The 17,547-nt window shown below is 49.1% G+C and overlaps 1 protein-coding gene across 3 annotated transcripts in view; it reads left to right on the forward strand.

Moving 5' to 3' along the window:
- Cdk5rap2 (CDK5 regulatory subunit associated protein 2) overlaps window positions 1–17,547 on the forward strand; it is a 190,739-nt gene that overhangs the window by 160,879 nt on the left and 12,313 nt on the right. For all 3 annotated transcript variants that reach the window (XM_047524618.1, XM_047524616.1, XM_047524617.1), the window contains 6 exons: window positions 3,887–4,055; window positions 4,944–5,068; window positions 6,143–6,388; window positions 9,106–9,183; window positions 9,364–9,629; window positions 12,576–12,719. In XM_047524618.1, the coding sequence (XP_047380574.1) occupies window positions 3,887–4,055; window positions 4,944–5,068; window positions 6,143–6,388; window positions 9,106–9,183; window positions 9,364–9,629; window positions 12,576–12,719 (1,028 nt within the window). The remainder of the gene's footprint in view (window positions 1–3,886; window positions 4,056–4,943; window positions 5,069–6,142; window positions 6,389–9,105; window positions 9,184–9,363; window positions 9,630–12,575; window positions 12,720–17,547) is intronic.

The raw sequence follows: 17,547 nt of genomic DNA on the forward strand, positions 1-17,547 counted from the left end.
AATAGCAGTAACGGTAACAGCATTCGTCATTTTTATTGCACTAATGAAGACTGAGGGACGTTATATGTCTTGCCTCAGGTCTTGTGGCTATTAAGAAGCCAGAGCCATGGTTCAATCCAGGTGTCTCTGAAACAGCACCAGAGTTCCTGGGTAAGGGGGATGGTGGAGGAGGATGGTGGGGAGACATTTGTGAATTAAAAAACTGTATGATAATGTGATCAGTGAACAGTTAGCAGGAAGAGCAGTCGTACTGCAGAGAGGGGTGGGCGCACGCCTCTGAAGAGCTCAGTGTCCCACCTTATGAGGAGCAAGCACGTTAGAGGTCATCATTCTCGCACCAGGATGTTTGCAGCTGCAGATAACGAACTATGAGTACGAACTGTTAGAAACAATGGCGCTTGTTTTCTTACACGAGATCCAGAGGCAGGTGGTTCTGAGGCAGGTTTCATGACTCAGTGACATCAGAGCTGGGGATGGTGTCTGTGATAACTGTGGTGTCTATGAGGATCCCATTCTCTGTGGATGGTGTCTGAAGCATGGAAAGAAAGAGGCTCAGTCTTTTGTAGTTGTCCTCCTTTTGTAGTTGTGGGAAGTCCTCCTTGTAGCCTCAGCAGACTTCATTGCAGGTCTCACTGGCCGCAGTGGCCCATGACCACGTTCTGGCTGTGTGGTGGCTGGGCAAGCAGGAGCTGGCATTGGGTTGTGGTGTAGTAAGTGGACTCAGTAGGAAAGCCACGTGGATGAGGCACCTTGCATACAGCAGGTGCTCTCCAAGGAAGCTGAGAACGGGAGCACTATAATGGTGCAGACGAGGAAGCTCAGAGGGTGGGAGTGTCATCGGAGCTGGATTTAGAAGAGGAGGTAGGGTTTCAGCAGTGGACAGCAGCATAGTGAAGTCTTCACAGTGAGGAGTGGCCTCCGCTCCACTTGACCCTGACCTGTACAGTTCACACTCAGAGACTATGCACTTAGCCAAGAATTGAAGGTGGTTTTGTCAGATGAAGAGGGTGGTGGGCATCCAGGCAAAGAGGGAACCTCATTCTGCAAAGTCAGCAAGGGGTGTGACCATATTGTATGCCTGGGGACCAGAAGTGGCCCTGTTTGACTGCATTTAGGGACATGGGTTCTGAAAAGAGAGGGGTGTGGTGTGCCATGAGTTGGAGCTAAACCCTGGGGATCCCTGCCTTCTAGGCTAGGAAGTTGGGACCTTGTGTTTTGTTTGTTTGATTGTCTCTTGCAGTGCTGGGCCATCAGATGTTTTTGAGCAGAGAATTACAAGAAAAGATTGTATTTAGGATAACTACCCCGTGGGCAGAAGGGCAGGGAGGCCAGGTCAGAGCGAGGCCACAGGCCTGAAGCGTGGGGACAGGAGAGACTCCCAGGTCCTTGGCATCTTGAGGAAGAAGCAGCAGCGTGGTTGCCTGACTGGGCTGTGGGAGAGGGAGTGTAGGACTGGTCCAGGTGCTGGCTGAGGCAGGGCTTGCGGTGGTACTGTCCCCTGAGGGTTGTGGAGGGGGCGGTTCATCAGGTTGGAGGCCGGCAGACTCTGGTGTGTGAGTTTGCACTTCAGGAGGTTGAGGCTGTCATCTACTCAGCCACCCTGGCCCCATCTCCTGCCGTGTTCACCTCGGGCAGGGAAGGCCTGGGTCCCCTCTTGCCACCTTCTCAGGCTCACTCTCGTTTCCCCTTGGACTCTGGAAATCACTTGGATGGTCCCCAGGGCTGATTTTTCACTGCATGTTGTATTTCCTCATTGTTCAAACCTGTTTTCCAGGAAGTTCCATCCATACTAAGCTGGAGACTGTCCATACAGTGCTGTTTGCTTGTGTTTTTAATAGGGTCTACAAACATTTTTTGTGGTTCAGACCTGCACAGTTCTCTCACCTCAGAGATTCATTTCCTGAGGAAGCAGAATCAGGTGCTCAATATGATGCTCCTGAAAGGGTCTCGAAGTAAGAAACAGAGGAGCTGCCGGCAGCCAGGGCCCCAGAGCCCCCGTGTCAGGCAAAGAACGCAGGGACTGGAGTCGGAGCAATCTAGGTTGAATACTGGGCCCCATGACAGCTTTACCCATGTCGTTCTCACAACAGTCCTATGAGGTATTCCCATATCGTAGCTGAGAAAAGTGGGGTACAGAGAGGTTAGGGGATACCTCATAGGGCTGTTGTGACAATTAAATGGTGTAAAGCTCTCAGCATGGTGTCTCTAAGGGTCTCAGCATATGTTACTGTTTCCTTGTCACTTGTCCCCTCTACACAGCCACCTCTCATTTGTCTTGGTTCCCAGTGGAAGAGAGAAGGGCTCCACCAGAGATTTCTAACAGCCAGCAGAGTTTCATCCAGCTGGTTGGTTAAAAAGACCCTTCCTTAATTCTTCTTATTTGGAGCTTAGCTCTAAAGAACTTTCCCTCATGCTTTCTTTTAGTACTTAAAACAATTCTGGAATGAGGTATTATCATCTCTGTTTTCCACATGAGAAACGAAGGCCTTGGGAATTGTTGTGCCCGCGGTCACAGCTAGACGGTGGTGGGGCTGGAGCTTGGGCCAACTTACCCACTTTCTCTGGAGGATATTGATGTGATTGGGGCTTTAGAAATGAAGTTGGGGCTTCTGGAGATCATTCACTCAGCAAGCATCCTCCAGCTCCAGTTCTGAGTCAGAGCCTGTGGAGACTGTGTTACAGAAGTCAGTGAGTCCTGGTCCTCCTCTCAGGGGCTTGGGTCTGATGGGGGAGACATCCAACATCCCACAGCAGGCCAGCACGAGGACTGGCCGTGATGAAGGCAGGCCGGGGAGCGCAGGACCCTGGAGAAGCTGGTAGCCGAGAGCCCAGTCTCGAAGGATGAGGAGGGGTTAGCCAGAGTAGCTCAGGGTAGAGAACCAGATCTTTGAAATGGAAGGGAGCAAGCAGGTCCAGCCTCCCTCGGAGGTGAGGAGCACACAGCCAGCCAGGAGTGGGGGACAGCGGTGCCTGCCGTCCGAGGGATCACCCGAGTCTAAGTTGCCCTCTATGTGCTTTTGTTGTGTGATGAAGAGTGGCATCGAAACCCTGGGTCTGACCCCTCCCTCCGCCACTCACTGGCAATGTCCCTGCAGGGAAGTTTTAGCCTCGCTGATCCCCAGTTTCCTACTTGTAAGTCGGGCCTTGGAGGTGTGCTGTGGAGGTTGAGTACCGCAGAACCTGTGTGGGGCTTTACATAATGCTTGCATGGTTAGTGTCAGGTGCCGCGGACATCTCACCACCCACCCTGCTACCCCTCACCCATGTGAGTTCTTTCAGCCCCTACCCTGCATACCACCCCCTGGGCTAACCCTTTCCTTCCACAGCACGTGTGAACAAACTGAGACACACAGAAGTAGAGACCCATGCTCAGGGTCATGGAGTCAGTAAGTGGAGAAGCCACCCTTGAGCCCGCCACCCTGTCCCCAGCACTCTGCTCTGAGCATCTTTGTCTCCTGCACCTCGGGGAGGGTGAGGCCCTCATGGGAGGCTTAGTTCTGCCAGCCCTGCCGGCCTGTGGGAGGGGAGGCCTGCACGGTCACCGCTGGCTGCTGGCCTTCGGGGCCCTGCTTCCTGTCTCCACCTGTAGTTTCTACACACTCTGCTCTGTGAAGGCAAAGTAACCAGGCTTGCAGGGCCCATTATTTAATAGAAAATTAAACAGGCCCATTTCCTGCCAGTGACGTTTAATCTGCAGCCTTGATGTTGACAGATTTATCTGCCCAAAATGCATAAGATAATTAGAACACCAAAATCATCAGTGTCAGATTAAATCTCATTCCTTTTTGTATTCTTGGAGTGCTCGAGCTGAAGTGCTCTATCTGCGTAATAAGGTTGGAAAAAAAAAATGGTATCCCTTCTCAGTGGCACTTCTTGGTGTTTGCAGATAAACAGAAAGAGAATGAAAAATTACGAGAGTCCCTCTCCAGGAACGTGGCGAGCCTGGAGCACCTGCGGCAGGAGCACGCGGCTGCGAGGGGAGAAAACGAGAGGCTGAGGAAGGAAGTCAGCGAGAGGGACGTGCTCAACCAGCAGCTGAGCCAGGAGCTGGGCAGGTGGGCCCAGGCCCCTCCCCCACAGCCCTTGCAGCCAGCACTGGGGGTGCAGTCCCGGGGTGAGGCATGCTAGCCTCTGCCCCGGTGTGCAGGGATGGACAGAAATGCGCCGTGTGTCTGGTGGGCCTGAAATACAGGGCATGATCATTCAAGGGAGGTGGGGGCGGGCTGCTGTGTTCCATCTTTCCATCTCTATGAAGATGCCCTTTGGATAGAGAACCGCGCGGAGGGCATGATGCTGTGGCCCTCTGGGAAAGCCAGCAGAGTGCACTCTGCCCTAGGCGTCGGGGAGCCCGTGCACCTGGACAAGAGGGTGCAGGAGGGTGTGGTAGGGCGGAGCGCACGAGGTGTCCAGATGTGGAGTCAACGTCAGGCCTCGGAGCTGTAGGAGGACGTTGGTTTTCACTCTGAGTGGCACAGGGAGCCACTGGGAGGTTCCCAGTGGAGGAGAGGCGATCCCTGTCTTGCGGCGTCCCCTTAGACTAGCCCCGCATTTCAGTTGTTGGTGTCAGCACTCACCAGTGCCCTGCTCCTCCAGAGTTCCCATCGCCGCCCCGGCTGCCCGGGCGTGGTGGTGTAGACCAATCGCTGTCTTTGCTGTCTCTGCTCCCGAGCTGTGCACCCCTCTGTAAGAGACACAACCTTTTGGACTTGGCTTCCTCTTGTCCCTGAATTGAGGATTAGAGAGCACATTCCTTTTCAGGTGTCTGTGAAGCCTATAGGAGAAAGGGTAGAGGCCCTTGGGAAATGGAGGCTGTGGTGGAGTTCTCAACCATGCGTATGCTGTTTTTGTTCCCTCTTCTGACCGAGCGGCGTGGGCCTGTCCTGTGGGGCGAGTAAGCCACCTGGGTTGGAGTTAACCTCTCTTCCCCACTGGGGACGTTGCAGGGCACAGGAGGAGGTGAAATGGAGGCAGCAGCTGCTCTGGCAGAACCACAAGTTGCTCCAGTCCCTCCGTGTGGAGCTGAAGGTGTACGTGAAGCTGGATGAAGAGCACCAGAGGCTGCGGCGAGGTACTGGGCCCTGGGACCCGGCTCGTCACATCCCAGGGCTGCGAGCCCGCTGGCACCGCCTGCAGCAGGAGCAGGAGGGCAGGGCTCTGGCTCCGTGCCCTCTCCCCACATGCTGTCATCAAACCTGCGTGACCCTGAGGGTAGATGTGGTTTATCTGAAGCCAGCTCTTTGGCCTACTTCCGTTAGATAGCAGCAGGAAACATGGAAGGAAGGACTAGGCTTAGGTATCATGCCAACTCAGGTCTGGAGTGTCACTCCCTCCATGTGGCTGTGTGGCCTTCAGGTCACTTCGCCCTTTGGGCTTGTTCCTGCCTTGGGAAACATGTCTGTAAAAACCCAGTGTGGAGTTGTAAAAGTTGAATGGGTCACGTGTTAAAGCACCCTAGCGTATTTCCCAACACACAGTAGGCATTCAAGAAATAACTTTCCTGTTATTTCCTGCTAGTTTGTGTTTCTTTCTGCCCATTCATTCAGCAAATACCCATGGTGCCTACCAGGTGTTGGACCATGTTGGCCCTGGTCCTGTCTATTTCAAGAGAGATACCAGATCAGAGTGACTCAACTATAAGGACTAATGTTTCAGAATCAATTTTGAGGTGTAGTGGGATTTTTTCAAACTAATTTTCCAGATGGTTTCTCCCTATTGAAAGTTTATCTAGAAAAGGGTCATCTCACAGCTTTCATTTCTCCTCAAGTTGCTTCTCTTATTCGTGCTGTTGTGTCTTTTTAATATACTGTGGCTCTTAAAATCATCCCCTTTCATTCTATAATTCCAGCCCAAATAGATTTTATTACTACTAGACATAATTTCAGGGTTTGGTGTGCAATTTGCTAGGCTTTTATGGCCAGAAGTGAAAATTAATTTCCAGCTCTTATTTAGCCTGTGGAATAGCAGCAATTAAGTCAGCCAATATTTTTGTTTTTAAAGTCGAGTTGTTATTTTAAATTGTACCTAGTTCTCAGTAAGGGGGAGGTGGATGGTGGTGGCGGGTTGAAAATGCCGTTGAGTTCCTTTGATGGCTGACCCTTTGTTTGTGGAAGATGTCAAGACTTCCCTTTGCACATGTCCACAGAGGCTGGAGCAGAGGCAGCAGAAAGCTGGAAGGGGCAGGAGCCTCTCAGTGACCTGCATGAGCTCCTGAAAGAGATCCAGGCTCTGCGGGCACAGTTGGAAATGGGCATCAAAACCAACAGCACCTTGCAGAGCAAGCTGGAGGAGCAGCTGGCACAGGGGCTGAAGAAGGCCCAGGAAGGAGCCCTCACTGTGGCTGTCCAAGCCCTGTGTGTCCCTGAGTGGTCCCTTCAGCTAGACAGACACGGTATGGCATCTGCCTCTCGGTGGTTTTTGAAGATGCAGCTGATATGTCTGTGTGTGATGTGTGAGCTTCTGAGTGATGCCCCTGCCCAGGGAGGTGTCCTTCCATTGATGGAGTCGGCACTACCCTGCGAGCCAGGGCACCTGACCGCTAATTACCAGTTACCTCTGGACGATGGCACACCTCTCTGGATGTCTTGGTTCTGTGGGAAGTGGAGTCTCGGCTTCCAGCCACCCTCATTGCCTCCAGTCTTGTTCTCTCTTACCCAGTTCATCCTACCCATGACTCTCCAAGGTTGAGAAGCCTTTTTAGTCATCTTACTGCCCTTCAAAGAGAACCCAGCCTCTTACTCTGATTTTCAGTGTCCTATAGGTCTAGAAAACCTCCTGGTAAAGAACACACGGCCCTCTTTTGCTTTTGGAGGGGATGTGGAGGGAGCAGAGAGAGGGCCAGACATCCCTGCCCCAACCCAACAGAACCCAGGACAAGCCAGCAAATGATCAGCTCAGTGCAGTTGACCAGGCCATCCCTTTTACTGTGTGGGTGAAGGAATTGGAGCTGTGAATGAATGACATGGCACTGTTCTTTTCCCTCTCAGTCCAGAGCTATTCCTGACCCCACCTGACCCTAAGCTTTAGGTGTCTGGGTATTGTCATCCTGGTGCCCATAAGGTGGCTGTGTGCATCCAGTGGGGCGAGGACCATTGACAAGCTTTAGAGACAAGGATTGTGCAAAAGTTTATCATCACTTGGATTGAGAATTAAGTCTTTTCCCTTAATTTTAAAAGTTCATGTGTCTTAAGGAGCACCCAGTGAGTCTGCTTTAGTGCCCACACTGGGTCATTGATTTCTCTGTGATAAGGATCTTAAAACTTTAACCAGAAAGATAATGTAACAATGGGGGGGGGGGATTCTTCATGATTCTGTATTATTTTTTTAACCTCTGCTTACTTTTTTTCATTTGTTAATGAGATACAGGCTTGAGTTTATGTTGTTCAGGTTGGTTTTTGTACCATTTTATGTGCTTTTTTGTACATTCTGGATTTTGTCTTTTTGCAGCGCTGGGTGTGTGGAATCCCGGGCCCACACACCTAGCTAGGCAAGCAGTCTACCCCTGAGCCACACCCCAGCCCCACTTCCTTTGTTTTTACCCAGTGTTACATCATAAATGTTCCCATTTTCAGGTGGGCTTCCTAATAATTTTTTGCGGATTATCATTAGTCACCAAACCATTACCCTGTTGATTGTTCAGGTATCTGATTTGGGGTTTTGGTGATTTCGATGTTTACGTGCTTTTTCTGTTAAACTGTATTCTCAGGATAAGATCCTACTAGGGAATCGCAAGGGTTGGGGCGACGCCATGTCGCTGTCTTCTACATGGTCTCTATGCCAGCAGAGTCCAGAAGCAGCAGTGTTAGCCTGACTCCGTCAGCAGGGGTACTACCTTTTAATTATAGGTCTGTTTCTGGCCCTTTTCAGGGCTCCCAGAAGCCAGGACCCAAGAGGTGTGGTCACGGTCCAGGGGAGGTGCAGATAGGGAGAATGGTTCTGGGCTGGAGCCCCCCGGGAAGGAGAGCAGCCAGGGCAGCTGCAGCAGGGCTGCCTGTGAGCGCATCCTTGCGTCTGAAGTCTGTCCAGAGGCGCCTGGTGTGCCTGGCTGGGGCCATCCAGGGTACCCACAGCTCACAGTGCGGCCTCAGCGGGCAAGTTCTGTCTCCATGAGTACAAGGCAGGCTTCCATCCTGGGCAACAGCATTTCTTCCTCTGCAAAGATGTTTCCGGACTATATTTAAGTGCAGCCCTTGAGTGTTCAGTTCGAAAGGCTGTGATCTTTGGCTTAAAGTGCCTCCTCTCAGGGGCTGACTTCATGGAGCTGACCTCCTGGCTCCCTAGGGTGGAAGGAGCGGATGGGGGATTCTGAGACCTGGACACCATCCTTGCTGGGTTATGCTGCCCCTTGGCCTCTCTTTCCCTGAAATCTAAATTACAGTGCCATTCTGCCTACTGGGCTTTTGAGAGCTTAATAGCTTTTCAGATGTGAAAGTGCTTTCCAAGTTATGGAGGTTGCTCGGTCATCTTGAGCAACTGTTGATTTTTGCCTTCTTAGGGTGACTCAAATGTGTCACCCCCATATTCTACTGTAGGTCACTTCCCTTGCCCTTAGGTTACTCCGTCACCCTCAGACTCACTCCTGCAGTCCCAAACTGAGATCTCAACAGGTACTGCCCAACCTAACACCCATGAGTGGGTCCCTCTGTCTTCCTGGTTCCGGCCTTGCACCCTCCTGTGTCCTCTGGCATCAGGGCCTTGGCCTCAGGACCTGCTTATTTCTCCCTGAATGAGGGTTCACACCTCTTGACCTTGCACCTGCTCCTTCCCTCCTTCCCAGGGTTTAGTCACTGTGGTCTTAACACAGCCCAGCACCAGTCTTCGGAAGCCACCTTTGGGTCGGCATCCTCCCCCGGCTCCCACAGCCCTGTGCTTCCCCTCTGTCCTGAGCAACGGAGACAAACTTCTCGTTTCCTGTCTGACGAGGTTTTCCAGGAAGGGACTGGGCCCAGTTGCTCCTTTTCTCTTGTCCTAAACAGGTCTAGCAGGACTGACGTCCAGGGAGAATGTGAACGAATGCTGTGTTTCTGAATGAATGTGTGTGTGAGAGAGAGACTGTACTCTCATTCACGTCTTTCTCAAACACTGATGGCAGTGTTTTGCACATTACAGGTGGTGACAAATGTCCCATGGCAAGCAGTCATTCCTTTGACCTGTTTGATTCCACCCTGGCTATGATGCCAAAGTCAGGTACAACACTGAAGTCTGCGTAACTGAAGCAGCATTGGGTATAGCAGTGGGACTTTTAAATTGAAGCAAGGGGGTCCCTTATCCCAACTAGGTGTTTGGCAGGGGTTTGGGGTTCAGCATGTAATCTCTGAACACAGGGTGCTACCAAGTAGGTCTGATGTTCTGCCTCTCATTTTGCAGCTTCAGAGACTCCTCTGTTCTCTGAAAAGGACACAGACTCCCTCTCCTGCAACAGTGGTAGCTCTGTAACCAGCACCCCTTGCCTGCCCCACCTGGCTGCTCGCCATTGCCTGTGGGCCAGCAGGAGTGGCCACCACATCCTGGGCCTGATCGAGGACTATGACGCGCTGTGTGAGCAGATCCACCAGGGACAGAGGCTCCTTGCTGAGATGGACATGCAAACCCAAGAGGTTTCTAGCCCCTCAAGTCCAGAGCTGGAGACAAAGGTAACCTGACGGCCAGAGTTGGGGAAAGAGGCGCTCACTGGGGCAGTGAGTGGGAGGGAATGACTGAGGGTGCTAGGAGGCAAGTGGCACAGTTGTCCTCAGTAGGGCCCTAAGTAGGAGGAACCAGAAAGCGTAGGCCAGGAGAGGTCAGAGTCAGGTCCAGTGTGGAAACCGTGGAAGGGTTGGGGGCGCAGCTTGTCGAGGTCCGTACCTGCATGATTGTGGCTACTTCACAGGGATCCGCTGCTCTGTGCCCGTGTCGGCCTGTCTGTCCAGTCTTTCATCCAGTCTTCCGTCCCTCCGTCCCTCTGTGTGTCCTGCCGTTCATCTAGCTAGTTTGCCTCCCTTCTGTCCAGCCGCCCAGTGTGCTCGGACTCTGAGGATCCTGTGGAGAAGATAGAGGCCCTGACCCTCACAAGGCAGCAGGTCCTTACCATGCCGTGTGGGACCAGGCCAGACTCACTGTACTTACGCACCACGTGGGCCACGCCACGCCTTCCCATCCACACCATGCCACACCTCCCCAATGTCACCATGCCACCCCCCAGTGTCATGCCATGCCACACCATGCCATCCCCAATGTCACACCACTCCATCCCCCAATGTCACACCACACCACCCCCCAGTGTCACACCATGACATGCCATCACCCAGTGTCACACCATGCCACACCACCCCCCAGTATCATGCCATGCCACACCATGCCATCCCCAATGTCACACCACTCCATCCCCCAATGTCACACCACTCCATCCCCCAATGTCGCATCATGCCATGCCACCCCCCAGTGTCACATCATGCCACACCACCCCCCAGTGTCACACCATGCCACACCACCCCCCAGTGTCACACCATGCCATCCCCCAGAGTCACACCATGCCATGTCATCCCCAGTGTCACACCATGCCACACCACCCCCCAGTGTCACACCATGCCACACCACCCCCTAGTGTCACACCATGCCATCCCCCAGAGTCACACCATGCCATGCCATCCCCAGTGTCACACCATGCCACGCCATGGCACGCTGCACTGGGCATCATCCACGCCATACTGCACCACCCACGCAGCATGCCACCTCATACTGTGCCTACGCCAGGCCACGCCGTGCCACACACACCAGCGCACACCATAATTCCTGCATCGGCCTGTGAGGAGCTTGACCATGTGAGACCCTACATCCCACTCGAGGTGGTCGTGGCTCCATCTCTTCCACAGAGCTCTCTGTGACATTTCGTTCCCTCCTCACCGCAACCTGTGAAGCAGTGATTCCGTGCCCATTTTAGAGGTGCTGAGAAGTGGCTTGGAGCGGTCCGCATCCGAACTCTGTCCTGCAAGGTGCTCTCCTCCCATGTTGTGACCCTGCTTCCACCTCACAGGACGGCGCTAGTCATCTGACTCACCTGTGCAGAAGCTGCCGCTGCTGCCTGGGTAGAGGCTCTGAGGAGCTCTGGTCGGGGCTGACTTCCGCCTGCCTCCCCGCCAGCATCTCCCCCTCCTGCCACGCATCCTACTCTGAACAGGCTGGGCTTCATGCTGCCATCCCTGCCTGCCTTCTGCGTGCTGTCGCCAGCCCAGGTTCCTCCCTGTTCCCTCTGTCCCGGAACCCCTGGCCCCTTTTACCTCTCTCTTCCCCCAACCCATCCTGCTGGACTCCTCCCCGTCTCGTTGCCTTTTGTCCAGGCCCAGCTCCTGGGCATGCGCTTGCTCACTTGCTTCCTCCAAGACTTGGGGTCAGGTCTACGCCCGCCCCCAAGGCTGACCAGACCCCTCAAGCTTCCATGAGCCACATTTCCTGATCCCTCTTCTCAGGTCTTTACTGGAGATGTCTGAGCCCCCTGCTTTGCCATACCCGATTTGACTTTTTGTTTTTACTTAATAAAAAATCAATTCTACCATTTATGTTCCACTAGACAGAAACGCTAGGAGAGCAGGGAGAGGGTCTGCTTTATTCAACTTTGTATGTCCACCACCTGGCACAGGGCCAAGTGTGGATTAGGTGCTTGCTGAATATTTGTTGAATAAATTAATAAATATTAATAAGATGCTTGTTCTTTTCTGATTAAAATTTTTATTGCACAAAAACCAGAAATTATAGAAAAGCATAAAAACAGCATACTACCTCTAGAAGTCAGCACTTAAAATTTTGATGTGTACTTTTAGGACATTCAAAAGTTTATCGAACCTACACCCAAATATGTGAGTTCCACATGTTTCAACTAACACAATGTTGATTGGTTTTTCCTCACCCTTCACTTTTAGTGACTGCCAAATCGGCTCACATGTGGATGGACCCTCACTTACTCTCTCTTTCACTGTTTGTTGAACATAAGAATTGTGATGGGCAAGCATCATCACACATACATGTTTTTTAAATTGTATTTTTAAAAAATCAGGTACGAAATGAAGTTATGAGCAAAACTTGTGGACTTTTTAGGGCTCTTGATGATAACCTCTGCTGCATTACTGCCCAGAGAATAGCACCTGTTTATGAGTACCCATCTCACCACAAACCTTTGTCTTCGTTGAGTATTTTTATTCATGATGATTTTTTGTTAATTTAATAAGTAAAAAAGTATATGTGGTTTTATTTTTATATTTATTACTTGTAAAGACAAATGCTGTTCCTTTCTGTTTTGTGTTTCTCCATCTGAGTCCTTGTTTTCTCATGCCTTGACTCTTCCCCACCCCCGTGTGTTTCCTTCTGCTGACAGTGAGGGTGAGTGACTTTAAAAGGCCCCAGGACTGTTCACAGAAAGGAACCGCTGTTGCCAACCGTCCCTGTCGCTGCTCTTGCTGTTGCTGCGTTTGCTCTGGAGCATCTCCGGGCACTGCAGCACACAGTGCAAGCCCTGCAGTCTGGAGATCTATGCTGCCTGTCGAAGCTGGCTGTCCATGGTCTCAGGACCACACATAACCGCTCTCTCATCCCCCGGCCCCGTGTAGGGTCTGCACTCGCCGCCTCTGAGCAAGTTTGTCTGCAGCGTGACCACGGCCAGGCTGATCCTGGAAGAGGCCTCAAGGTTGCTGAAGCTCCTCTGGAGAGTTTCGCTCCCCACGGATGGCCAGTGTACCCTTCACTGTGGGCAGGTAGGTGGTGACACATGCTTCAGAGATTCAAGGATGCCCCCGGGCCTGTGTCTCAGTCCCTTCCTTTTCCCAGCCCAGGAATGACCCCCAGTGGCTGTCACTGAGTGTGGGGGGATGTGTCAGAGGGAGGGAAAGACACCAGGTTGGTTACAGCTCTCTTACCCGACTGACCTCCAGCACCCAAGAGCTCAGCCTGTAACCCTGGTGCAGCTGCCCACGCAGGCAGGTAGAACCCTGCCCTGTTTCCATCTGTGGGGTGCACATGTACTGTGTGTGACAGGGTGAGCGCCCAGCTTGGCTAACCGGGGGGACCTCCCCAGGTGAAGGAGGTTGGGATTGGGTGGTCTGAAGCTATCTCCTCCTGTCCTGCGAATGTGCTACGGACTAGCAAGGAGGCGCGAGGAGCCAGTGGAGCAGCCCCCTTCCTGAAGGTCCTCATGAGGAGCCTGTCCTGAGATTTCCTTTTAAGGATCCCTGCCTTTTAAGGGAGGTTGGGTGTGCTAAGCTCATAGCCACCCATTGTTCCATTAAAATCTTTTTTTTTTTTTTTGGCCTACTTTAGCTGATGGAGAGTTGTGTGTGGAAGGCGAGTGTCAGGAGGGTGGGTGGGACTCACTGGTTCCAGCCCCATGGCCTTTCCTTGCTTCTGACTGCCTGGGATGTCCTGTGCTGCCCTGCGGGCTCCTTCCCACCTTCATGTCTCAGCTTAAATGTTGGCTCTGAGTGAGAGCGGGCTCCCCAGTCACTCAGTGGTAGCATCTTCCTCTTCCATCGTAGCTCTCGTCACAAAAGATAACTACTTGTTGGTTTGTTTTAATGTCTGCCTTCCTCTGCTTTCCTTCAGGGGAACATGTGTTTTTGAATAAATGTATGATTGGGTGATTTTTTTCCCCATATGACCAAACTATTTCCTTTCCCTTAGGGATTTTAAAGCAAACATATCTGAACTTAACAATTGACTTTCAATACAATGGTCTTGTCCTTAGTACAAGTAGTGCTTACTTGTTAAATAGAATGCAGTTCTTACCGTGTATGTAACACACACAAAATTGTAGCTGTGTCGATTCTCCCCGTCTTCCAGATCAGTCCAGTGACTGGTTGGTGCTCGAGGTGTTTTGCCCTCTTTCTGAGGGTTTCTCAGATAACTGATTATGTTCACTTTAGTGTCACAATTTTAGAGCGAGGACAGAGACTTGGAGATGCTGCAATGTAGCTGCTGGCTGCTAGTACAGACCCCTGTGTGGTGTTAAATTGCTTCTCGCCACTGCTCTGTCACTGCCTGTGTTTTATACAGTGGCTTTTGCCTGGTGTGAAGCATGTGTGTAAAGCAGACTTCCACATCTTCAGCAGCCTGGTGGCTTTTTGCTCCATGCTATTTTCTCTGAGAATCATTGACTTACCTTTTGCATTTAACATACCATCCCATAGTCCTTTGGGCCGCTCTGGAAAGCATGCATCATGGACATCAGTTGACCTAAAAAAGTCATTGGAGGAATATAAATATATAGACACATATATGCTTATAATTTTTAAATGAAGAATAAGCAATAACAGGCTTCGTGTCAGCATGTAAGGAGAGAGATTGGAGGGCAGGGATAAAGGTAGATTTCTCTGAATAGAACTTGTTTTATACAGTTGGCTTCAGAACTATATAAATAGTTAACAATTATAAATAAAACTTATCAAAATGGGAAAATAACAATTTCTAAAAATGAAACAATCAGCCTTACTATGGATGGCACTGGAGGCATGGTCACACAAAGATGGGACATTTCAGTGACTGCAACGGTGATTTGACCATACATTCCTAGTAAAAGTACTCTACAGGTAAGAAAATTTGCCGAAAACATTTTTTAAAATATAAACTATTTTCAGTGGTTGATAATAATATTGGTATTAATATTATGAAACTATTATATTTCTATTGTAAGATAAAACAACTCTTAATTTCATTAGAAACAAAGATTTTTACTATGAATTAAAAGATATAAAATCAAAGAAATGAAGACCCTGTAATTTTTTTTAAGACCCTGTAATTTTAAATTTAAATTGTAAACATCAGTATGAACTCATGATGTGTTTTCTGTTAAAAAAACAAAAAACAAAAAACAAAAAACTTGACTAACTCTCTCCATGTAGAAGACTGAAGTAATAAAATCTGACCCAGTTCCAGCAAGCACCTCTTATGCCCATATTGTGGTATCTAAATGCCTTTTCCCCTGAAAGGAGCATGGGCTCTTTGGAGAAATGACTTGATTCTAGATCTGGTCAGGAAATGTACAATAGGAGCTTAGAACCTATTTTATCCTGGTAAGAAAGGAAAAGGTGTGGGTAAAAAACCCAAAGATTTATAGTAGCTCTCAAAGTGCAGACCCTGAACCTGCAGCATCAGCATCACCTGGAAATTTATCAGAATTGCAGATTCTTGGGCCTCATCCAGACCAGCTGAATCTGCCACCTTGGGAGCAGCCCCAATCGTTTGTTTCAGCAACCCTTTTAGGAGCTTTGAGAACCCCTTGAGTTAAATGTAAGAAATAACAAATTCAAAATATGGATCTTACTTGAATCCTGAATCAAACCAATTATTAAAAAGTACAGTTATGCAGGACTCAGGGAAATGCGTCCACTAACTCCATATTTGGTGATACCTATTGGGCATCTGTTACTTGAAATGCTTAGGACCAGAAGTGTTTCTGATTTTGGATTTTTTTCAGATTTGAAGTATTTGCATAGACTTTGTGAGTTGAGCATCCCTAATCTGAAGATCAAAATGCTCAAAATGCATGGACTCAAGAGTTCTGGACTTTGGAGCATTTTGGATTTTGGATTTTTATTTTAGGGATGCTCAAGCTGTACTAAGGAATTATGTTCATTTTTTAGGTGAACTTATGATATTATGGTGTTTTAAAACCTTTTTTTCCTAGAGATACATACTAATATATTTTATAGATGATATGATGAGTTCCTGAGATTGGTTTCGGATTAATTTTGGAGAGAGAAGGGGCAGGGGTGTAGGCAAAAGAAGTTTTGTCTTGAATTGGTAATTGTTAAACCGAACTGGTTCCTGGGGGGTCATTATCAAATTCCTTCTACTGGCATAAATATTTGAAATGTTCCTCATAAAAGAAAGCAAACAAGCAAAACCCCTTTCCAGAAGCCAGGCTGCAAGACACTGATGGAGAATATTATGGCCTCCTGGGAAGCGGGCGGCTCACTGAGAGCTGTTCTGTTGATATTGTCACTAGTGGGCTTACTTATATAAGCATTTCCTAATTCCTCTATTATCAATAAATAGATATTGTACTTTATTATGCTCTGAAATTTTCAGTATTGTGAAATTTTTTAAAAATGCTATTCAGTTTTTTTATGTATATTGTTACATTTTGAAAAATTTCTTTAGATTTTTATTGGTTTTCAGTAAAGTTGTCTGTTATTAACTAAAAAGAAAGAAAAGTAAAAAGGAAAAAAGAGAGAAAACAAGAATTCTTCTGTTGAGTGACTACTGGGTACCAGGCACCACTCATACACAGCATCTTATTTTACCCCTTTTCCAAGATCTTGGGGAATTAGATTTTTTGTTTTCTATTTTAAAGTCCTAAGTGGAATTACAAGATTCAGATGTTCTTATTTTTTTCATTATTTATTTAGTTTTTTATTTTTTACAGACTGCATTTTGATTCATTGTACACAAATGGAGTACATTTCATGTCTGTGGTTGTGCACGATGTAGATTCACACCATTTGTGTAATCATACATGTACATGGGGTAATGATGACTGTCTCTTTCCACCATTTTTCATACCACCCTCCCTCTCATTTCTTTCTACATAATCTAAAGTTTCTCCATTCTTCTCACTCCCCATCCCCTACCCCCATTATATATATTTTTAATTTAATTTTTATTTTAAAATGTTTTTATTTTTAATTGATTCATAGTAATTTTACATATTTATGGGGTACAGTGTGACATTTCAGTACACATGTCTTATGCATAATGGTTAGATCAGGGTCATTGGCATATCCATTGCCCCAGACATTTCTCATTTCTTTTGTGATCATTCAAAATCCACCCTCCTATCTGGAGTTAGGGTTTTTGTTGTTGTTTGGTTTGGTTTTGGGGGACTGAACCCGGGGACACTTAACCACTGAGCCATATTCCCAGCCCTATTTTATATTTTATTTAGAGACAGATCTCACTGAGTTACTCAGGGCCTCATTAAGTTGCTGAGGCTGGCTTCGAACTCGAGGTCCTCCCTCCTCGCCTCCCAGGTTGCTGGGATTATAGACTTGCATCACTGTGCCCAGCTTGGAGTTAGGTATTCTTGTTCATATTTTCCAGAAGTTGAAGCTGAAACTCGAGGGAGGTAAATGATTTGCTTCAGTATCACAGCTAGGAAGTGGCCAAGCTGTGTTTTGGAGCCCTTGCGGTTTTTACTGTAGTATGTTCATGCTGTAAAAATGAAGGTTTGAATCCAGTAAACAGCAGACATGTAAATTATTAAAACCCATGGTTTTATGTGCTGGACAGGATGTGTACAGGGTGTTAGGAGAGTGCCAATGAGAGTCAACCCTGCCAGTTGGCAGGCATGTCCCAGCACCTGCTCTGCATCAGGCAGAGGTGATCGGGGAAGGAGCTGGTAGTGGGTAGGGGATGCAGGCCTGCAATGGCCAGTTGCTGTAGTCCACCAGATGTAGGCAGTTATGGGGAGCCTCCACTCCTGGTGCAGAAGGGGTGTCAGGTGAAGCGTCCTGGAGGAACTGTAGAAAGAGGAACAGTTTAGCCAGGCCAGGAGTGAAGTGGCCATCCCCGGCTTCCACGGACTCCTCT

Source organism: Sciurus carolinensis, chromosome 14, assembly GCF_902686445.1.
Source record: "Sciurus carolinensis chromosome 14, mSciCar1.2, whole genome shotgun sequence".
In the NCBI taxonomy this organism is placed as follows: domain Eukaryota; kingdom Metazoa; phylum Chordata; class Mammalia; order Rodentia; family Sciuridae; genus Sciurus; species Sciurus carolinensis.